Raw genomic sequence first — 15964 nt, 5'->3', positions numbered from 1 at the left:
TGTACTAGTACATGATTTTTTATCTTCTGGTATCATCTTATCTTTTTATTCAAAAAAAAGTATCATCTTATCCTCTCGACTCTTGAGACTTGGCTTGCGAGGTTAGCAATCCGGAAAAGAGGGACAAATTCCGAACTGAAATAAAAGCAGTAGGGCACAAGCTGATGGAGAGGGATCGTATGCCATCATGCTGTATTGCTGTTTCCCCTGTAGGGAATGATTTCAGCATCAGTTGCTAACATTGATTTCAAGAGAGATTATGGGAGGCGTGTTAAGGTTGATCCTGCCAAACTCTCTACTGTTTGGGATATGGAATGGGACCGGATGCGTGTAGTTGAGTCAGTCCGCCGCACCAGCGGGTTTGATGGGCATGGGCGTGGTGGATAGATTCCACTGTGGATGCCAAGGAAATCCATCTATTTGAAATCTGATCGCGCTCGTCTGCCATAATTAGGTTTTATGGATAAGGATTCTCTGCATTGGAGGGTGTAAATGAAAATTACGTAAAAGGTTCGCATTGAAAACATTTTTATCCAGAAAGGCGAAAAAAAATCTTTGTTTTCCTTTTCAGATGCAGAGAGAGAGAGAGAGAGAGGAGGCGAATCCCAGTTTTAATTGAAGAACAGCAGTGAAGGGACTGCAGTGCTGAACAGTGACGAGTCACACGTACTGTGCCGGGCCTTCGACATACGTGGCCCATGTTGGGCGTTCGCGAGACGGGCCGGAATCCGAATTAAAAGCGCGCCCGCGCCCACCGGCCTGGCCTACTTATCCGTTCCACTCGTACAGGACTACAGGAGCATGAGATTCTGTTGCAGTGGTAGGTATCCTGGCCCCTTTTCTTTTTCCTTTTTTTTCTGAGCAAGAGAACCCTTTCGTGTTCCTTGAGCAGCCGAAACTTGCCTTGCCTTCTTTCAAAACAAAAAAGTGCCTTGCCTGCTCTCTTCTCCTCCTAGTCCGGCTTGCGGGCTGCTGCCAGCCGGCCATCGCGGCGCGCTTGCTTGCTTGTCTTGTCCCTGGCCCCTCCATCTCCGTCTCCTGCTACTCCCCTACAGCCATCGGTGCCCGCCCGGTTGCCGTTGCAGTCGCAGCATTGCCTTGCTCTTGCTCCATAATTTAACCCCCCAGGCAGCCACAGACCCCTTGGCTGCTGCGCGCCCCTGCCTCTTCACAGATCGTAACTGCAGGAGCAGCAGCGCTGCGACGACGACGACCACTTGACCGCGCCACGCACGTACAGACCGTTCAGCTGTCTGGCAAGCAGCAGCTAGCGACGCTGAGACTAATGATGATTCCATCCCCTGTGAGGCTCGCGCCTCCTGATCTCCCGAGCCTCGATAGGTCCGCAGATCAATGGATGCCGGGGACTACTAGACCACCGTAAGAGATCTACACCTGCAGGGGTGGTGGTACGGAAGTCGTGGTGAATGCGGTAGGGACGACGAGCACGTGCGGCCAGGCCTTGTGTGTGGTAAATAGCATGGTACTTTTCTCGCTGGTTCACACTTGACACGCGCGTGCGTGTGTCCTTACCGTGATTTGGATTTCTATACGCATGGATTTCACTGGATCGTCGTGCAATACTGGATCAGCAGGCAGAGACAGCCTCTTCAAGTGGTCTGCAACAGGGCGGCATGTTGCAATAGCAGCATGGTGTGAGAAATACCTAGGAGAAACCACTACACATGCATCTCCGGCGCTGCTCTTAATCAAGGAAGAGAGCATGTTTCTTGCTTCTCGCCACGAAAAGTCTCTTGGATCTTGCATCTCCTGCCGTGCACGCATGAGCCCAGCCGTCGCTGGATCTGCCCATGATAGCGCAGCCCCATGCATTGGCACTGATAGCACGATACAGGATGTTTGGTTCTGAGGACTAAACTTTAACCCTATCACGTAAAAAATCTTATTATTTAGGAGCATTAAATAAAATTTAATTACAAAATTAATTGTAGAATTCCTAGACTAATTCGTAAGACAAATCTAATAAGATATAATAATCCATAATTAAGTGGATGGTTACCGTAGCATCACTGTAGTAAATTATAAATTAATTAGACTCGTTAAATTCGTCTCGCGAATTAGCATTCATTTGTAAGAAAAATTTAAACAGATTAGCTCTCCGAAACGGACCCACAGTGTTCTTTCCCGGCCCCATGTTGATGGTTCTCTCCTCCGATCCTGCAGGCGGCCGCCAGCAGGAAAGGATGGGCTGTAGAGAAACCCGGCGGCAGGGCACAACACACTACAACAGTCGAAGTCGACACAGGAGCGGCAGCCCTGTCCTGGTTCAGCGCTCGATTCCCCGGGCCTGCAGCATGGATCCAATCCATTCCTTTCCCGAGGATTCCTAGACCAGCCGACCAACACAGAAAGAAACGGGTCCGATCCGTTTCTGAAAACAAAAAAATCTGAATCATTCCTGTATTGTATTCCATCTGGCATACTATATCCCATCAGCTGATTACAGGTGAGCAGCAATCAATCCAGTTAGTACCAAAAGGCAAAAGAATTTCTAAAGCCCCAAGAGGCATTCTTGTGAACTCGCTATTCACCACCAAGGTCGGTCGCAGTGGCAGCAGCCGCAGTACTCGCCGGGTTGCTCTGCCTGCTAGTAGCAGCAAGCTGCTGCTGCTGCTTGTGTTCTTTGACGCAGCGCCGCACTGAATGCGTGCGCGCGTGCCGGCAACCACCCACCTGCCCGCCCCTGCTTGAATGCGGTTGATGGCCTGCGTCGTCCATCAGCGTTCGTCCATTTCGTTTGCATGGGAGGTTGGGGATGGGGAGATCCAACCGGCCGCCGCATGACCCCCCGAATCCATCCAGCCATGCCTGCCGCCAGCCCGCCGCTGGTGGTGAAACCAACCTGCCAATGGCGACGCTCCCCGCCCTCCCGTTCGTTGCACCTAGCTACCCGCTCGTTCAATGGGCTCGCAGGATGACAGCCACGGCGTCGCAGGGGGCAGGAGGGGGAGAGATCACTCCGGAGAGCCAAATCGGCCGGTTTGAGTTGATGGAGCACTGCACTGCTACATCGATTCGGGAATGCGTCTCTTGTAGTCTTTTTTTCTTTTTTGAGAAATGTGTCTTTTGTAGTCGAAACGATTCATTGTTCACACGGTTTGAGGAAGCCCAGCCTGTTTGTTAACAGGTCCGAAAAATTTCCAGTCATTTCGTTCACACGGATTAGACATGGCTTGATGATGGTTATTCATATTGCAAGAAAATCAAGTGGATATTTTCAGATGGAGTAATCAATCAAGTATTCGACTGGGCGAGGAGATATTTTGTACAAGGAGACATGTTTGCTTGATCTCCAACACGCCACATGTTAAACTCACCATAACGCATAAGTGCTTACTGATAGAATGTGAGTGAATTGGATCATAATCGGCTAATTCCAACCGAGGGTTTATTGAGAAAGTCGTCCAGCGTTTTATCTCTTTGAATGAAACATGCCGGGTTTGCTTTTAAACGACTACGAAATGGCCTAGCCGCTTTAATTATTGGGTACTTTTGAAGATAATGCAATAAAATTAGTATAGTAACCAATTTTATCTCCTCTAGGTGTGATCTTTAACTACTCTGGGTGTTATCTTAATTACCAAGTTCTCAGATCAAATAGACTAGAGGAACAAGATCGGAGTATGATTGTAGAAAGTTTTTATAAGGAATTATATTATTGTATGTTGCATGATTTACAGAAATGATCGATGTTTATAGGATGAGGAGCGCAGTATGATTGCATATTTCCTGTGGTGAAGATGATGTAAGTTAGATTGCTGGGTGCTAACACAACGTATAAAAATTATTAATTAAGATATATCCTAAGATTTTAGGTAGCCGGTGGCTTTTGTGTAGACAATAACTATCGCATCTAGCACTAACATTTTATAAACTACATGCTTAACCTCACTACATAGCATCGGTGGTAAGTCGTAAGTAAAACACATAGTGTTGGTCAATTTTATTTAAGAGTTTATCAAGAAAGCTATTTAGGTTTTCATTCAAATTTGCTTCCAAACACGTACGTAAAAAGGTAAGCTGGTTATTTCTTTAGTACTTTGAACAACACTATGGGTGAAAACGATGTGTAAATTTCTGACCAACCGAGTATCGTTTTTGAAAAATTAATTTTGTTTCTGATTATTCCCAATTCTACCCAAACATAAAACTTGCTATTTCTAATCATTTCCATCTCTAAATTGCAATTCTCATTTAATTGCTAAATTGACTAATATGAAAATCCCCCACCAGCTATTTCTAATTGCTGAATTGATTAATATGAAAATTCACGAGCGGCCAAGTATCATATCGAATAAAATGATTTTGTATTCGATCTTTTTCATCCTTAGACTACACAATAGAAGTAGTAGCAACATGCCAACATGGTATCCAACTATTGGATTCTTTGATTACTTTTGCATATATGATCTCAGCTACAAAGTCCCATATATGATAGAAAGAGTTGAGGAATGTTATTGGGGACATGATATGTTAATTATGGAGGTTTTACATAGCATTCACTGGACTCTTTTAGTGTTTTAAAGATTGGATCAGCATTTATAAACAAGAAACACGAAATGATTCCACATTCCTTGTTTGACACGTGTTACCAAATTTCATGTCTCACAAGTCGTATCAACAACGCACTACCAATTTGATATATATGTTACCAACTTCTACTTTTCCTCATACTTTTTTTATAGGGTGTGTCTTCTTGTCAACTGATTGAAATTTTATTTATCTGTCAATCACTTAATCACTTGTTACATCCACTGGATCTAGAATAGAGGGCTGAGATCCACTCCTTATCTTCTTCTACTCTTAGCAGCCACCCACCGCCCACTACCATCTCCACCATACCACTGCACCGCCGCCCCTGCTGCTCCGCTCCTAGCTACGGGCGCGGGAGGGTCTCGCCGGAGCCCCGCACCGGCCGCCGCGGGCGCGGGCTCCGACAAAACCCTCACGCGCCCGCGGCTCCTCTGTCTGCCCCTCCCGGCGCCGCCGCCCTGCCATGGCTAGGCCCTCCCATGCCCGGCGCGGGGCTCCGCGTGCCCCTCCCGGCACCGTCGCCCCCGCCACCGACCCGGTGCTCATCCCCGCCACTTCCACAGGCCAACCGGCTGTCCACTAGCCACCCACGGCCGGCGGTGCCCGCGCCGCCTCGCCGCCCCACCGGCACGAACTGCCACCACCGCTTGCTCCACTTCGGAGCTCTCTCTAGGATCGCCGAATACAGGTACACCACCTCCCCAAACCCTGGACCCTAAAGACCCCGAACCCTAAAAGCTCGCTGGAGCTTTCCGAAATTGAGGAAGACGAGGTCGGGTGGTGTCGATTGAGAGATATACAGGATTCCAATCAGTTGATGAGGAGTAAATTTATTTTCTATATTGCTTTTTCCAAGCTCCAGAAGGGAGAAAAAACATATTCTTTCCGTACAAGCACCAATCTGCTATCCGGAGAAGGTTCATACACCTGCATCTAGAAAAGTAGCTATGGTGATAGCGTCACGCATGAGCAACAAAGTGACAATGGATGGTACCATTAATGGAGGAGACAAAGGGGATAGTGCCACGCCCAGCGGGCGAGTGGCGAATAAGCGAGGTGGAGATTATTGGAGAATGGAGATGAAGGTAAACTACTAGGCAGGCTATGCAGTGCAGAAGAAATGTGAGAAAAGAATGAAAACGCCATCGGCCTTTTGAAAAGAAGGTGAGTGGTGTTGTTAGTCCGTCCGTTCGTCGTTTCATGGTACAACTCAAGCATTCATACCACATGCACACTCACTACTATAAACACATGTACGCAAACCCTACCTCTATGAGCATCTTCGAAGATTGAACCGACAAATCCTCGAGATTGATAAAATCACCACAGGTGCCTCGCTGCTACCACTTAAAAACATAACGCCGTTAAATACTAGAAAATTCGCTTCCACGGGAGTCGAACCCAAAATATGAAATTCCACTGAGGCTCTTATAACCACTATTCTACGGACCCTTTCGTAGGCCGTTCGTCCGTCGTTGGATGCCAACTGAACTCATATAAGAGCCCTCGACCGATATATGTTCCAACATTCTCGGCAACCGAAATAGAAGCCACGCCACAACTTGTTACGTGATTGCACCTCTCACGTTTGTCTCCTGCACAACACGTCACCCTTTTGCCCGTGAAGCAGCGCCAACGTACACTTACGAGTACACGACAATGGATCACGTACGTATAAGCCCTAGCTTTACTGTGCTATAAGACTCCCAAAGAAAAAAAAACGGAGAGCCCAAGTCAGATCCGTTACGGAGAGCTACCGGTAACTCACTTTCCCCTCATCAACCCGCCCGGTCCACGCGCGGCGAGCGTTGCGTGCAGCCGGGGCCGGGACGCGCCCCAGGCCTTCGCGCGACGCATGCGGTTTCGCACCGCCCCGGCGTGCGCCGCATGAAGGCTAGCTAGGACTAGGGCACGCCCAGCACCAACGCCATGTCGCCTCGCAAGCATCGCATGCTCGATGCTTGACCTGAGATCAAACCCCTTCATAACTTCCGCCCCTTCGGCCGTCACTGCTCGCCTCTCTCCACCACTCACGGTGTCTTAACCGCTGGCTGCTCCATTTACTCCCCAGTATCCACCCCCTGCTTCCCGCTCATAAAACTCGCCACCCCCGGCAGCAGAGCGGGGCAGGCGGGCAAGCGCGCGCATTACTTGCAGCGCGGACACGCCCCGGCGAGCCAAGCCAGCCAAGGAACCGCCACTCCTCTCGCGTGAATCAGCCGGCTTCAAGGGGGGGAGAGAGAGAGAGAGAGAGAGAGCCATTCTTGTTCGCGCGGGCAAGGAAGGCGGCCGGGGCTCCGCGCCTGTACGCGGCGGCCGGCGGCGGTGCATGAGGAAGGCGGGAGCGGCGGCCGAGGCGATGGGGAGGGAGGCGGCGGCGGCGGTGGCGGCGGAGCTGGAGGACTCGGCGGGGAAGGCGGTGGCGGTGGCGGCGGCGGCGCCCGTGCTGAGCCCGCTCAGCGAGACGCTCTGGCGGGACAGGGCGGGCGCGGTCCTCCTCGGGGACGTGTCCGCGCGCCTCGCGTGGCGGGACCTCGCCGTCACCGTCGCGCTCGCCGACGGCAACACGCAGGCCGTGCTGCAGGGCCTCACGGGCCACGCCGAGCCGGGCACCATCACCGCGCTCATGGGCCCCTCCGGCTCCGGCAAGTCCACGCTGCTCGACGCGCTCGCCGGCCGCCTCGCCGCCAACGCCTTCCTCTCCGGGACCATCCTCCTCAACGGCCGCAAGGCCAACCTCTCCTTCGGCGCCGCGGTACGTCACCCTTGCTACCGTCGTCTACTAGCCCGTCCGCTGGCCTTCTCGTTCTCAACAACACGGCTTGACTCTGATTTTTGTTTCCATATCCAAATCGCCCAGTTCAATGCATCAAATGGCATTTTCTTGAGCACTAGCTTGCAACTATGCAGATGAAGACTGGAAAAGAAAAGAGAAAAAAATTGTGCAGTAAAATGTTCCAGCCTTGTCTTATTAGATGTTGATCTGATGGATCAATCCTTCCTAGTGCAGAAGGTTTTTTTTTTGCCCTTCCCAGAAAGAACGTTTTCCGTGTGAAAAAAATGTAACAGACCATGTGTCTCCCATGTTTTTTGGAGTGGATTTGGACACGTCAAAAAGTACAGCACTTCTAGCAAGTTGCCGGTGTACTACTACCTATTCGGCAGCACGCATCACACTTTCCTTGTTCTGAAGCACCCTGGTGGTGTCTCTTTCCCACAACCACATCCGTGATCCTGAATTCTCTTTGGATCTTCCTGCATCACCTCACCTGAACACCAACACTCATATGGAGAAAGAAGCTGGTCACTCACATCACCCATCACAGGTCACATGCCTAGTTTTGTATCCTTTGCCGCCTTCTGGCATCGGCTTCGCGTTCGCATCCGCTCGCTTTCAGCAGATGCCATGCTAAATCGGGGGATCTCGGCTCAACTTCACTAAACCCTTTTCGGTTGGGGTTAGATCAGTGCCCGGCTACGGTCAAGATCGGGCCATCTGCCTTTGCTATCGCCTGTCTGTTTTCGGGTGTGCGTTTGGTGATGGAGTTAAACACTCACTGGTTGGTGTGGGAGCACGCCAGTTATGTTTCCTGAAAAGGGGAACCGGGGTTGGAGTGTTGTTCACCGGTCTCCTTAGCATGGGGTCACCAGAAGTTCATGATCTGTTGAGACCTTGCTGGTCTTATCTTATCGGTTTTTTATATATTTTAATCGAAAAGGTACGGTGTACTCTCTAAAAATAACTTTCATATTATTGTACCATGGTCGAAAGATCTAAGAGCACCAGTGACCACTAGCTACTTAGTAACTAAGAAAAATGTGCAGGTAAATTCAAAGCAGTAAGAAAGTGATGATCCCGGATCTCGATATGTGGCATGCATCTGATATTTGATCGTTTAATCGATGTCATCTAAACACTTGATCATAATTCACACCACGAATTCGCATCCTGGTACTGAAAGCTACAGTTTCAAAAAAGAGAGAAGGTGCTGAAAGCTTTGGTCAATCTGCAATTTCAGGCCTATGTGACACAAGATGACAACCTGATCGGCACACTGACGGTGAGGGAGACGATCTCATACTCGGCACGGCTGCGGCTCCCTGACAAGATGCCCAGGGAGGAGAAGCAGGCCCTGGTCGAGGGCACCATCATCGAGATGGGGCTGCAGGACTGCGCTGACACGGTCGTTGGCAACTGGCACCTTAGGGGGATCAGTGGTGGCGAGAAGAGGAGGGTTAGCATCGCCCTTGAGATACTGATGAGGCCCAGGTTGCTCTTCCTGGATGAGCCTACCAGCGGCCTCGATAGGTATGTCCTACTGCATCTCCCATGTATTAATCATCAGTTTTGGTACCTATCATCTGCCAAAGTGACTGATTTGCAACCCCAAAAAATTGTGCAGTGCTTCAGCGTTCTTCGTGACACAGACGCTGCGCGGGCTGGCCAGGGATGGCCGGACAGTCATCGCCTCAGTGCATCAGCCGAGCAGCGAGGTGTTCACGCTCTTTGACTGTCTGTATCTTCTATCAGGGGGGAAAACAGTCTACTTTGGGAAGGCCTCTGAGGCTTGTGAGGTAACAGTCTGAGACTGATCTTGTTTTTAACTGTATTTCTGCTCTGCTATGCATATGGGATCTCTGAACTATCTGCTGTCTTGTGCATCCTGCAGTTCTTCTCCCAAGCTGGCTTCCCATGCCCACCGATGCGCAACCCGTCGGATCATTTTCTCAGGTGCATAAATTCGGATTTTGACAAGGTGAAGGCCACTCTGAAAGGATCTATGAAGACGCGAGTAAGTTTCAGAATTTTTTCAGCTCCCTAGTATTTGCTGTACCATGTTGGTTTACCTCTCTTCATCATTGCTCTCCTTTTGCATATGTAGTTTGAAAGATCTGACGATCCGCTCGAGAAAATCACAACTTCAGAGGCAATGAGGAGGCTGATAAGCTACTACCAGCACTCACAGTACTACATCAATGCGCAACAGAAAGTAGAAGAGATGGCACGGGTTGTAAGTACTTGATTTTCTTGAGCGATCTGTGACGATTAAAACTCTGCTAGTCCATTCCAGTAGAACTAAGAGGATCGATATGGTTTGCCATCTCAGAAAGGAACAGTGCTGGACTCAGGTGGGAGCCAAGCTAGCTTTGCGATGCAGGCGTTCACACTCACGAAGCGATCGTTCATCAACATGTCGAGGGACTTCGGATACTATTGGTTGAGGCTTATCATCTACATCATTGTGACACTCTGCATTGGGACTATCTACCTAAATGTCGGCACTGGATACAGCTCCATTCTGGTAAAAGTTCTTTCTACAGTTGATACTTACATTATTCTTCAGTTACATCTTATGCACTGAAAGTATCTACTTATCCTTAATCCGAAACCCAATGTTGGCAATCTGACAAAACTGGTGAAAACAATCAGGCTCGGGGTGCGTGTGCTTCCTTCATATTTGGATTTGTCACATTCATGTCGATCGGAGGATTTCCATCGTTTGTCGAGGACATGAAGGTCTGTGGAAACCACTAAAGAATCAGCAGTGACATTAGAAAAGTTCTTCAGGTCCTAACGCTACTAACTGAATTTTCACTTTTCAGGTCTTTCAAAGGGAGAGGCTCAATGGGCACTATGGTGTGCTGGCGTTTGTCATCAGCAACACACTGTCGGCCATGCCGTTCCTGATCCTGATCACCTTCATTTCGGGCACGCTGTGCTACTTCATGGTGCGCCTGCACCCGGGCTTCATGCACTACCTCTTCTTCGTCCTGGCCCTCTATGCCAGCGTCACTGTCGTCGAGAGCCTGATGATGGCCATTGCCAGCGTGATCCCCAACTTCCTCATGGGCATCATTATCGGTGCAGGGATTCAGGTAAACTGAACATCCCAACAGCTTGAACCTATCCATCATCTGTCAGGCACTGTTAGGAAAACGAAAATGTTGTGACACCTGAACTTTGGATTAATTCTGACACTGTGCATGGAACCACACATCATAAAGCTGATGCTTATATTCTCTTCTGATGATAACAACACACATTTAATGGGAAACAATCCTTGGAAATGGACAGGGCATATTCATGCTTGTATCAGGATACTTCAGGCTTCCACATGACATCCCAAAGCCTTTCTGGAGGTACCCCATGTCATACATCAGCTTCCACTACTGGGCATTGCAGGTAAAAAAAATAAAACTTTGGACTAGATTTTTCACAGTGATTAGCAGAAGCTACCAGTTATCTCAATTCAAAAATCAAATACTACTAATCCGTAAGAAAGATCAGAATAATGAATGCGACGCATGGATTGTGTTCTTGATTGATCTTGCAGGGCCAGTACCAGAACGATCTCAAGGGCCTGGTGTTCAACAACCAGGACGACGAGCTGCCCAAGATCCCGGGGGAGTACATCCTGGAGAACGTGTTCCAGATCGACGTGAACCGGTCCAAGTGGCTGGACCTGGCCGTGCTGTTCAGCATGATCGTCATCTACCGCCTCCTCTTCTTCGTGATGATCAAGATCAGCGAGGACGTGACCCCCTGGGTGCGCGGCTACATCGCGCGGCGGCGGGTGCAGAACCGGCGGCAGCGCAAGGTGGAGCTGGCCGCCCGGTCGCCGTCGCTCCGCGGGTACGTGGTGGACGTGGCCAGCCTGCCGGCCGATCTCCCCTGAAGCAACGCCGTGCGGGGAACCTGAAGAATGCGGGCGGCATAAAAATGCTCAAAGCTGAAACTAAACTAAACCGTACTGCGATACGGATGCGTGTAGATATAGTAGCGACTGCTTGAACGAAGCTGTATTGGAGTGTTCTTTGATGGACTGCTAAGATCGATGTATATCAGCAGCTGGATGCAAGGTTTGGTCCCTTCTCTGCTTCAACCATTGTTCATCTTTATCCAGCCGCGTGCATCGATCTCAGGATACAGAGGCCCGGATGTTCTCTTTGGGCACTATCATGGTGAAAAAAAGAGCGCTATAAATGGCAGCAATGCACAGACACCTCGCGTACTGAGGATTTTTTTGGCCGGTGGATGGATGGATCTCGTCAGGGCAGCAGCATGCGCGCACTACATGTACACTGTGCGGTTTACGACAAGAACAGGAGAGGAAAGGACGACGGCATGGTTATGGCCATTAAGTGCCAAACTGTTTGCCACCACGGCTAATTCATTGCCGCCGCTGATCTGAATCTGACGGAAGCAGAGCGATCAGGCAGTGCTTACTGGTTAGCAGTAGGAGTTAGTAGCCGGATCAGGGCAGGACGATGATACTGATGGGCTCATCGTCGTGTAGCTATCACTGACCGTCTCTCCGACTCTCCCAGCACGCCTGAGCTCATCGATGCTCGCTGCGGATCACATGACGAAGTTATTGCAGCGGGCAGCGGCCACAAGCACCCTGACGCGATCCTTTCGTTCTCCCGCTGCAGCAGCCGTATCGCAGCGGTGCAAGAAACTGCAGGCGACGCCACATGAACTAGCAGGCAAGTTCGGCCAGGATTCGCAGATATTTTCGCATTGTTAGGTGCCGGATGAAGATTATTTGGTGCTGGAAGTTACTCCAGCAATGGCGGTAGTACTTGGCTGCATTGACAAGCCGGGGGAGACAGGCGAGATGCTGCCTACTGATTAGCTCCCGCACCCTTCTTCCTCGGTACGGCATTCCGGGATTCAATTTGCACCCCGGGGCCTCCTTACTCTTTGTGCTCGGGCACGGGCACGGCATGTGGATCCGTCGACAGGACAGGAGGCGGCTAGAGTTGGTGTGCAATTACTGGCAGAGTAACTGAATCATGTCGTCGTATGGTCAACTGGGTACGATGGGTGCTTGCTGTTCCTTTTCTTTTGCCCTGGGGTGCTGCGATTTTCTTCAATTTTTCACTCTCTGAATCTCTGATTGTTCGCGAAGACCGACTGTAATTTTCTCTACCACTAATAACAACAGGCCGCATTTGTAAAACACCCTCAAACTTATATGAAATCAACCTGCAATCCACCTCTCCGCTCAGCAAGTTTTGCTAAACAACCCTCCAATTTGGATAACATCAACCGGCAGTCCACCTCCCCATGCAACACGTTTTTCAAGAACACCCTCCAATTTGAATGATATCAAACCGCAGTCCAAGTCCAAGTCCAAGTCCAAGTCCAGCGCTCTTCCCTTCCCGAGTCGCGAGTCACGCGTCCTCTGCTGCAGGGAGGCTCCGCCGCCTGCCGTCCCCACAACCTCGCGGATTGCAGCCTCCCCGTCGTCCGTGCCCGCCGGCCGTCCCTGCCGGCCATCCTCGCCGCCCTCCCCACCGCCCTCCCCGCCGGCAGTCCGCTTCGGCCGTCCTACCTGCCGGCCGCCTTCCCCGTCGTCCGTGCCCGTAGAAAGGTGCGTCTCCAGCTCCCCTTCGACCCTCCCCAATCTCTTCCTGCGCATCGCATGTCCTTCCCTTCTCCTCATCTTCTTTTCGCTTCTTGCTAGGGTTTGAGTTGGCTGTCAACTCATATTGTCCATGCCTTGAACAATCGATTCCGTCAACTAGGACTATGTGTGTTTATGGGTATGCGATTGGGCTGGGGATGATTATTAGCTCCCATGGTGGAATTTTTGCTAGGATATGTTCCTTCTTTGGCAAGGTTCTGTGTCACATTTGGCTTAGGTTGCAGGTTTTTGGATTCAGTTAGGATATTGTGGCCCTACCAGAGGCAGGGGGCCGCCGGCTACATCTCCTCCGCGCACGCCGCTGGATGCTTGTGTGAATAAAATCTTCTGAGTCCCTTGTGTAAGTTGCCTTTTTTCTTCCCTTGTCAATGCAAACCCTCCCTCTTCTTGCAGCAGAATTAGAATACAGAGATCAGTAATGTTAATGATCTGCTTGGACTCTGAAATCCTGATTCTATTATTCTAGCATTGTAGTCGCAATGAATCTTGAGAGTAAAAACGAAAGAAAGTTCTAATAATTGGAGATCAAGAAGATTGCAAAATATTTTTATATTGAACTGAGAGAATATTTTTATAATTTCTACAATACATTCTGTTGTGCGGGCTTCTGGAATAGATGCACTTAATGTGAAAAAGCTCTCAAATGTGCTGATCTCTGAAGTGTGTAATCTGTAGCTTACTCTTGGAAGTTGACAAGATTATATACACAGGCATGTAATTAATTTTCTTCCATTGTATAGCATAGTGTTGCATTTTAATGTGTGTCAACTAAAAATATTCACACATTCTTTGTGCATGGCAGCGGGCTCCTGATCCACCGGAACCTGCTGCTTATGCACGACATGAGAGCATGCAGCTCCCTTGTGTGGTAATCCTGCCTCATGAATTTCCACCTTATGCTATTCTTATCTATTTTATTTTTGAAACAAGCAACACCATTTCACTGATGGGTCAGTCATCCTTGCACACTGAAGCTTCTCTATATCAAGTAAGTGCACACTGAAGCTGCCATTACAAAATGGCAGAAAGGATGATTGAGTTTCTCTCTAGCTTTCAATGGTTCTTTCATTGTATCAAGTAAATGAACACTGAAGCGGCCACTATAGATGATGTCTCGTCTGTTTCAGTTTCTAACGTTTTAAAGAAAACTGAGCAAGCAAAAATTGAAAGGCAAACCCAAATATTATACTTTTCATTTCCTTTTCTCCCATAATATACTTGTATGATCAACATGAGGTTATCTATTGCAATCTTATATGCAGAAAAGTGAATGAACCAGCCCGGGTGCCTTCTCATTCCGTCAGCTAGACAGGTTCCATATTTGCATATGCGGCTCCTAGATGCACTGCATTGCCCACGACAGTAGTGTTGTGAGGGATATGAGAAACCATGATGAGTATTTACTGCCTCTTGTAGGGTTTTCCCTCCATTGGCCATTCCATTTTGAAATTGAATGTTACTTGTTGTTCAGTAGTGTCTCATGGAATATGAGGCCAGAGGCACTGAAGAATGGTGCCTAGGGTTTTTGGTTGTTTTTCAATAACTTTGAGTTATCTATAGTTTTTAACAGGAGTGAGATTATTGGCTCTTTTATTGGTTTTCAGCGATTTTGAGTTATCTATATTTTTAACCAGACTGCATAGCATTTTTCACTCTGTTTTGTTTGTAGCCATAGTGCGCTTGGGAACCTAATAGAGCTTTCAAGTTTCAACTGGCTGTGTGCTTGCAAACAATGGAAAATTTGCTTCGAATTTGTGCAGACGTTTAATTGATGCTTCTATACTTAAACATTAAAATTCTTAACTGGTTTCTTGTGCCTAGCTGAACCATATTTGCTTCAGTAATGGTGTAACCAGTTCCAGAATAACCAAACAAAGACTTTGCCACTGTGATCTGAAGAGGTAGCCCAGCTTAATTCATGAAAAGGAACAACTCCTTCTATTAGCAATTGAAAATTGTTTATAATTTATAGTTCAACAAATAAGGATCCTTGAGTATGATGGTTGATAAAGCAATGGCCAACTTTTTCTTGAGAAAGTTTACTATGCACTGGATGTTTAAGTTTGAAGTTGGATTCACATTCAGAGTTACTGATAAAGAATATGAACACTGACATATCTTTGCATAGGTTCAGAAGTATCTTTGCTGACGAGATGATCGGGGGATTTTGATTAAAGACATCGAGTGTCGTCGTTTCTATTGGTATTTAACTATTTATGGGGGTGCTTTTTAGCTGGAGCTCTTGTTTGATCTCCAAGAATGGTGTAAGACTATTCCTGTGTTCATCACTCGAACAATTTCTAAAGTTGTTACCACCGTCTTGGGTATGTATATTGTTAGCTGTGACCTGATGAGATTATTATTTTTTAAAAATGAAGAAATATCCATCTTTTTTGCTATATAGTTTTGAATTTCAGTGGGGATTCGCAAAACTAATAAATGGGTTGTGTTTCCTTTTTAATTTAAACTACATACTTGATTGTCCATATTTTCACATGATTTGTTCGTGCTTTGACACTATTATGTAAACAAATTAACCTCAAAAATATATTTGCTAAGATCAACATCATTTTACCTATATTGTGCATCGTGCTGAAATTATTTTGCCACCTGTAGCAACGCACAGGCATAAACCTAGTCTATTGCAAAACCTGCATGGGTTTAGCCGTTTAGGTTTGGAAATATCAGGTCAGGACTATTCAGTGACCAGCGTACACAGGAGATGATGGGGCTGAAGGTTTTGATGGAAGGCATGTTCCTCTGCAGGGAGAGACGTATAGAACGAGAGCTGAGGGCTCAACAGGCATCACCAAACTCGAAGTCATTAAGTTGGCAGTGCTCTACAAACAAGAGACACGCAACATAATCCAACTTGCATGGCATTGCATTGCACGATTAAGATAAGAGTTAATTGAACTCCGTTCCGATTGGGAGACAAGAAACATTCTCCAGATGAACGGGGAGTTGGGTTGGGTCGC

At 48.2% G+C, this 15964-nt stretch overlaps 1 protein-coding gene and 1 long non-coding RNA gene across 4 annotated transcripts; both read left to right on the top strand.

The window, feature by feature from the left end:
• Nucleotides 1-6628: 6628 nt before the first annotated feature.
• LOC112875510 (ABC transporter G family member 11-like) lies at nucleotides 6629-11424 on the top strand. The gene is made up of 10 exons (XM_025939386.1): nucleotides 6629-7309; nucleotides 8574-8863; nucleotides 8958-9129; nucleotides 9225-9347; nucleotides 9438-9566; nucleotides 9663-9857; nucleotides 9986-10072; nucleotides 10159-10431; nucleotides 10631-10738; nucleotides 10890-11424. Exons 1-10 carry the CDS (start codon nucleotides 6884-6886, stop codon nucleotides 11229-11231), a joined length of 2145 nt encoding a protein of 714 aa, XP_025795171.1. The 5' UTR covers nucleotides 6629-6883; the 3' UTR covers nucleotides 11232-11424.
• A 1297-nt stretch (nucleotides 11425-12721) lies between these two features.
• LOC112878309 lies at nucleotides 12722-15385 on the top strand. Of its 3 annotated transcripts, XR_003225676.1 has the most exons (3): nucleotides 12726-12932; nucleotides 13211-13326; nucleotides 13789-15385. It is a non-coding gene; the product is annotated as an uncharacterized LOC112878309 (long non-coding RNA). The 3 variants fall into 3 exon arrangements; XR_003225677.1 differs by having other exon boundaries at nucleotides 12722-12932; nucleotides 13204-15385; XR_003225675.1 differs by having other exon boundaries at nucleotides 12732-12932; nucleotides 13211-15385.
• Nucleotides 15386-15964: the final 579 nt, after the last annotated feature.

This window comes from Panicum hallii, chromosome 9 (genome assembly GCF_002211085.1).
Source record: "Panicum hallii strain FIL2 chromosome 9, PHallii_v3.1, whole genome shotgun sequence".
NCBI classification, from domain to species: domain Eukaryota; kingdom Viridiplantae; phylum Streptophyta; class Magnoliopsida; order Poales; family Poaceae; genus Panicum; species Panicum hallii.
The sequence above is the reverse complement of the archived record's forward strand: the minus strand, read 5'-3'. Positions and strand labels throughout refer to the sequence as shown.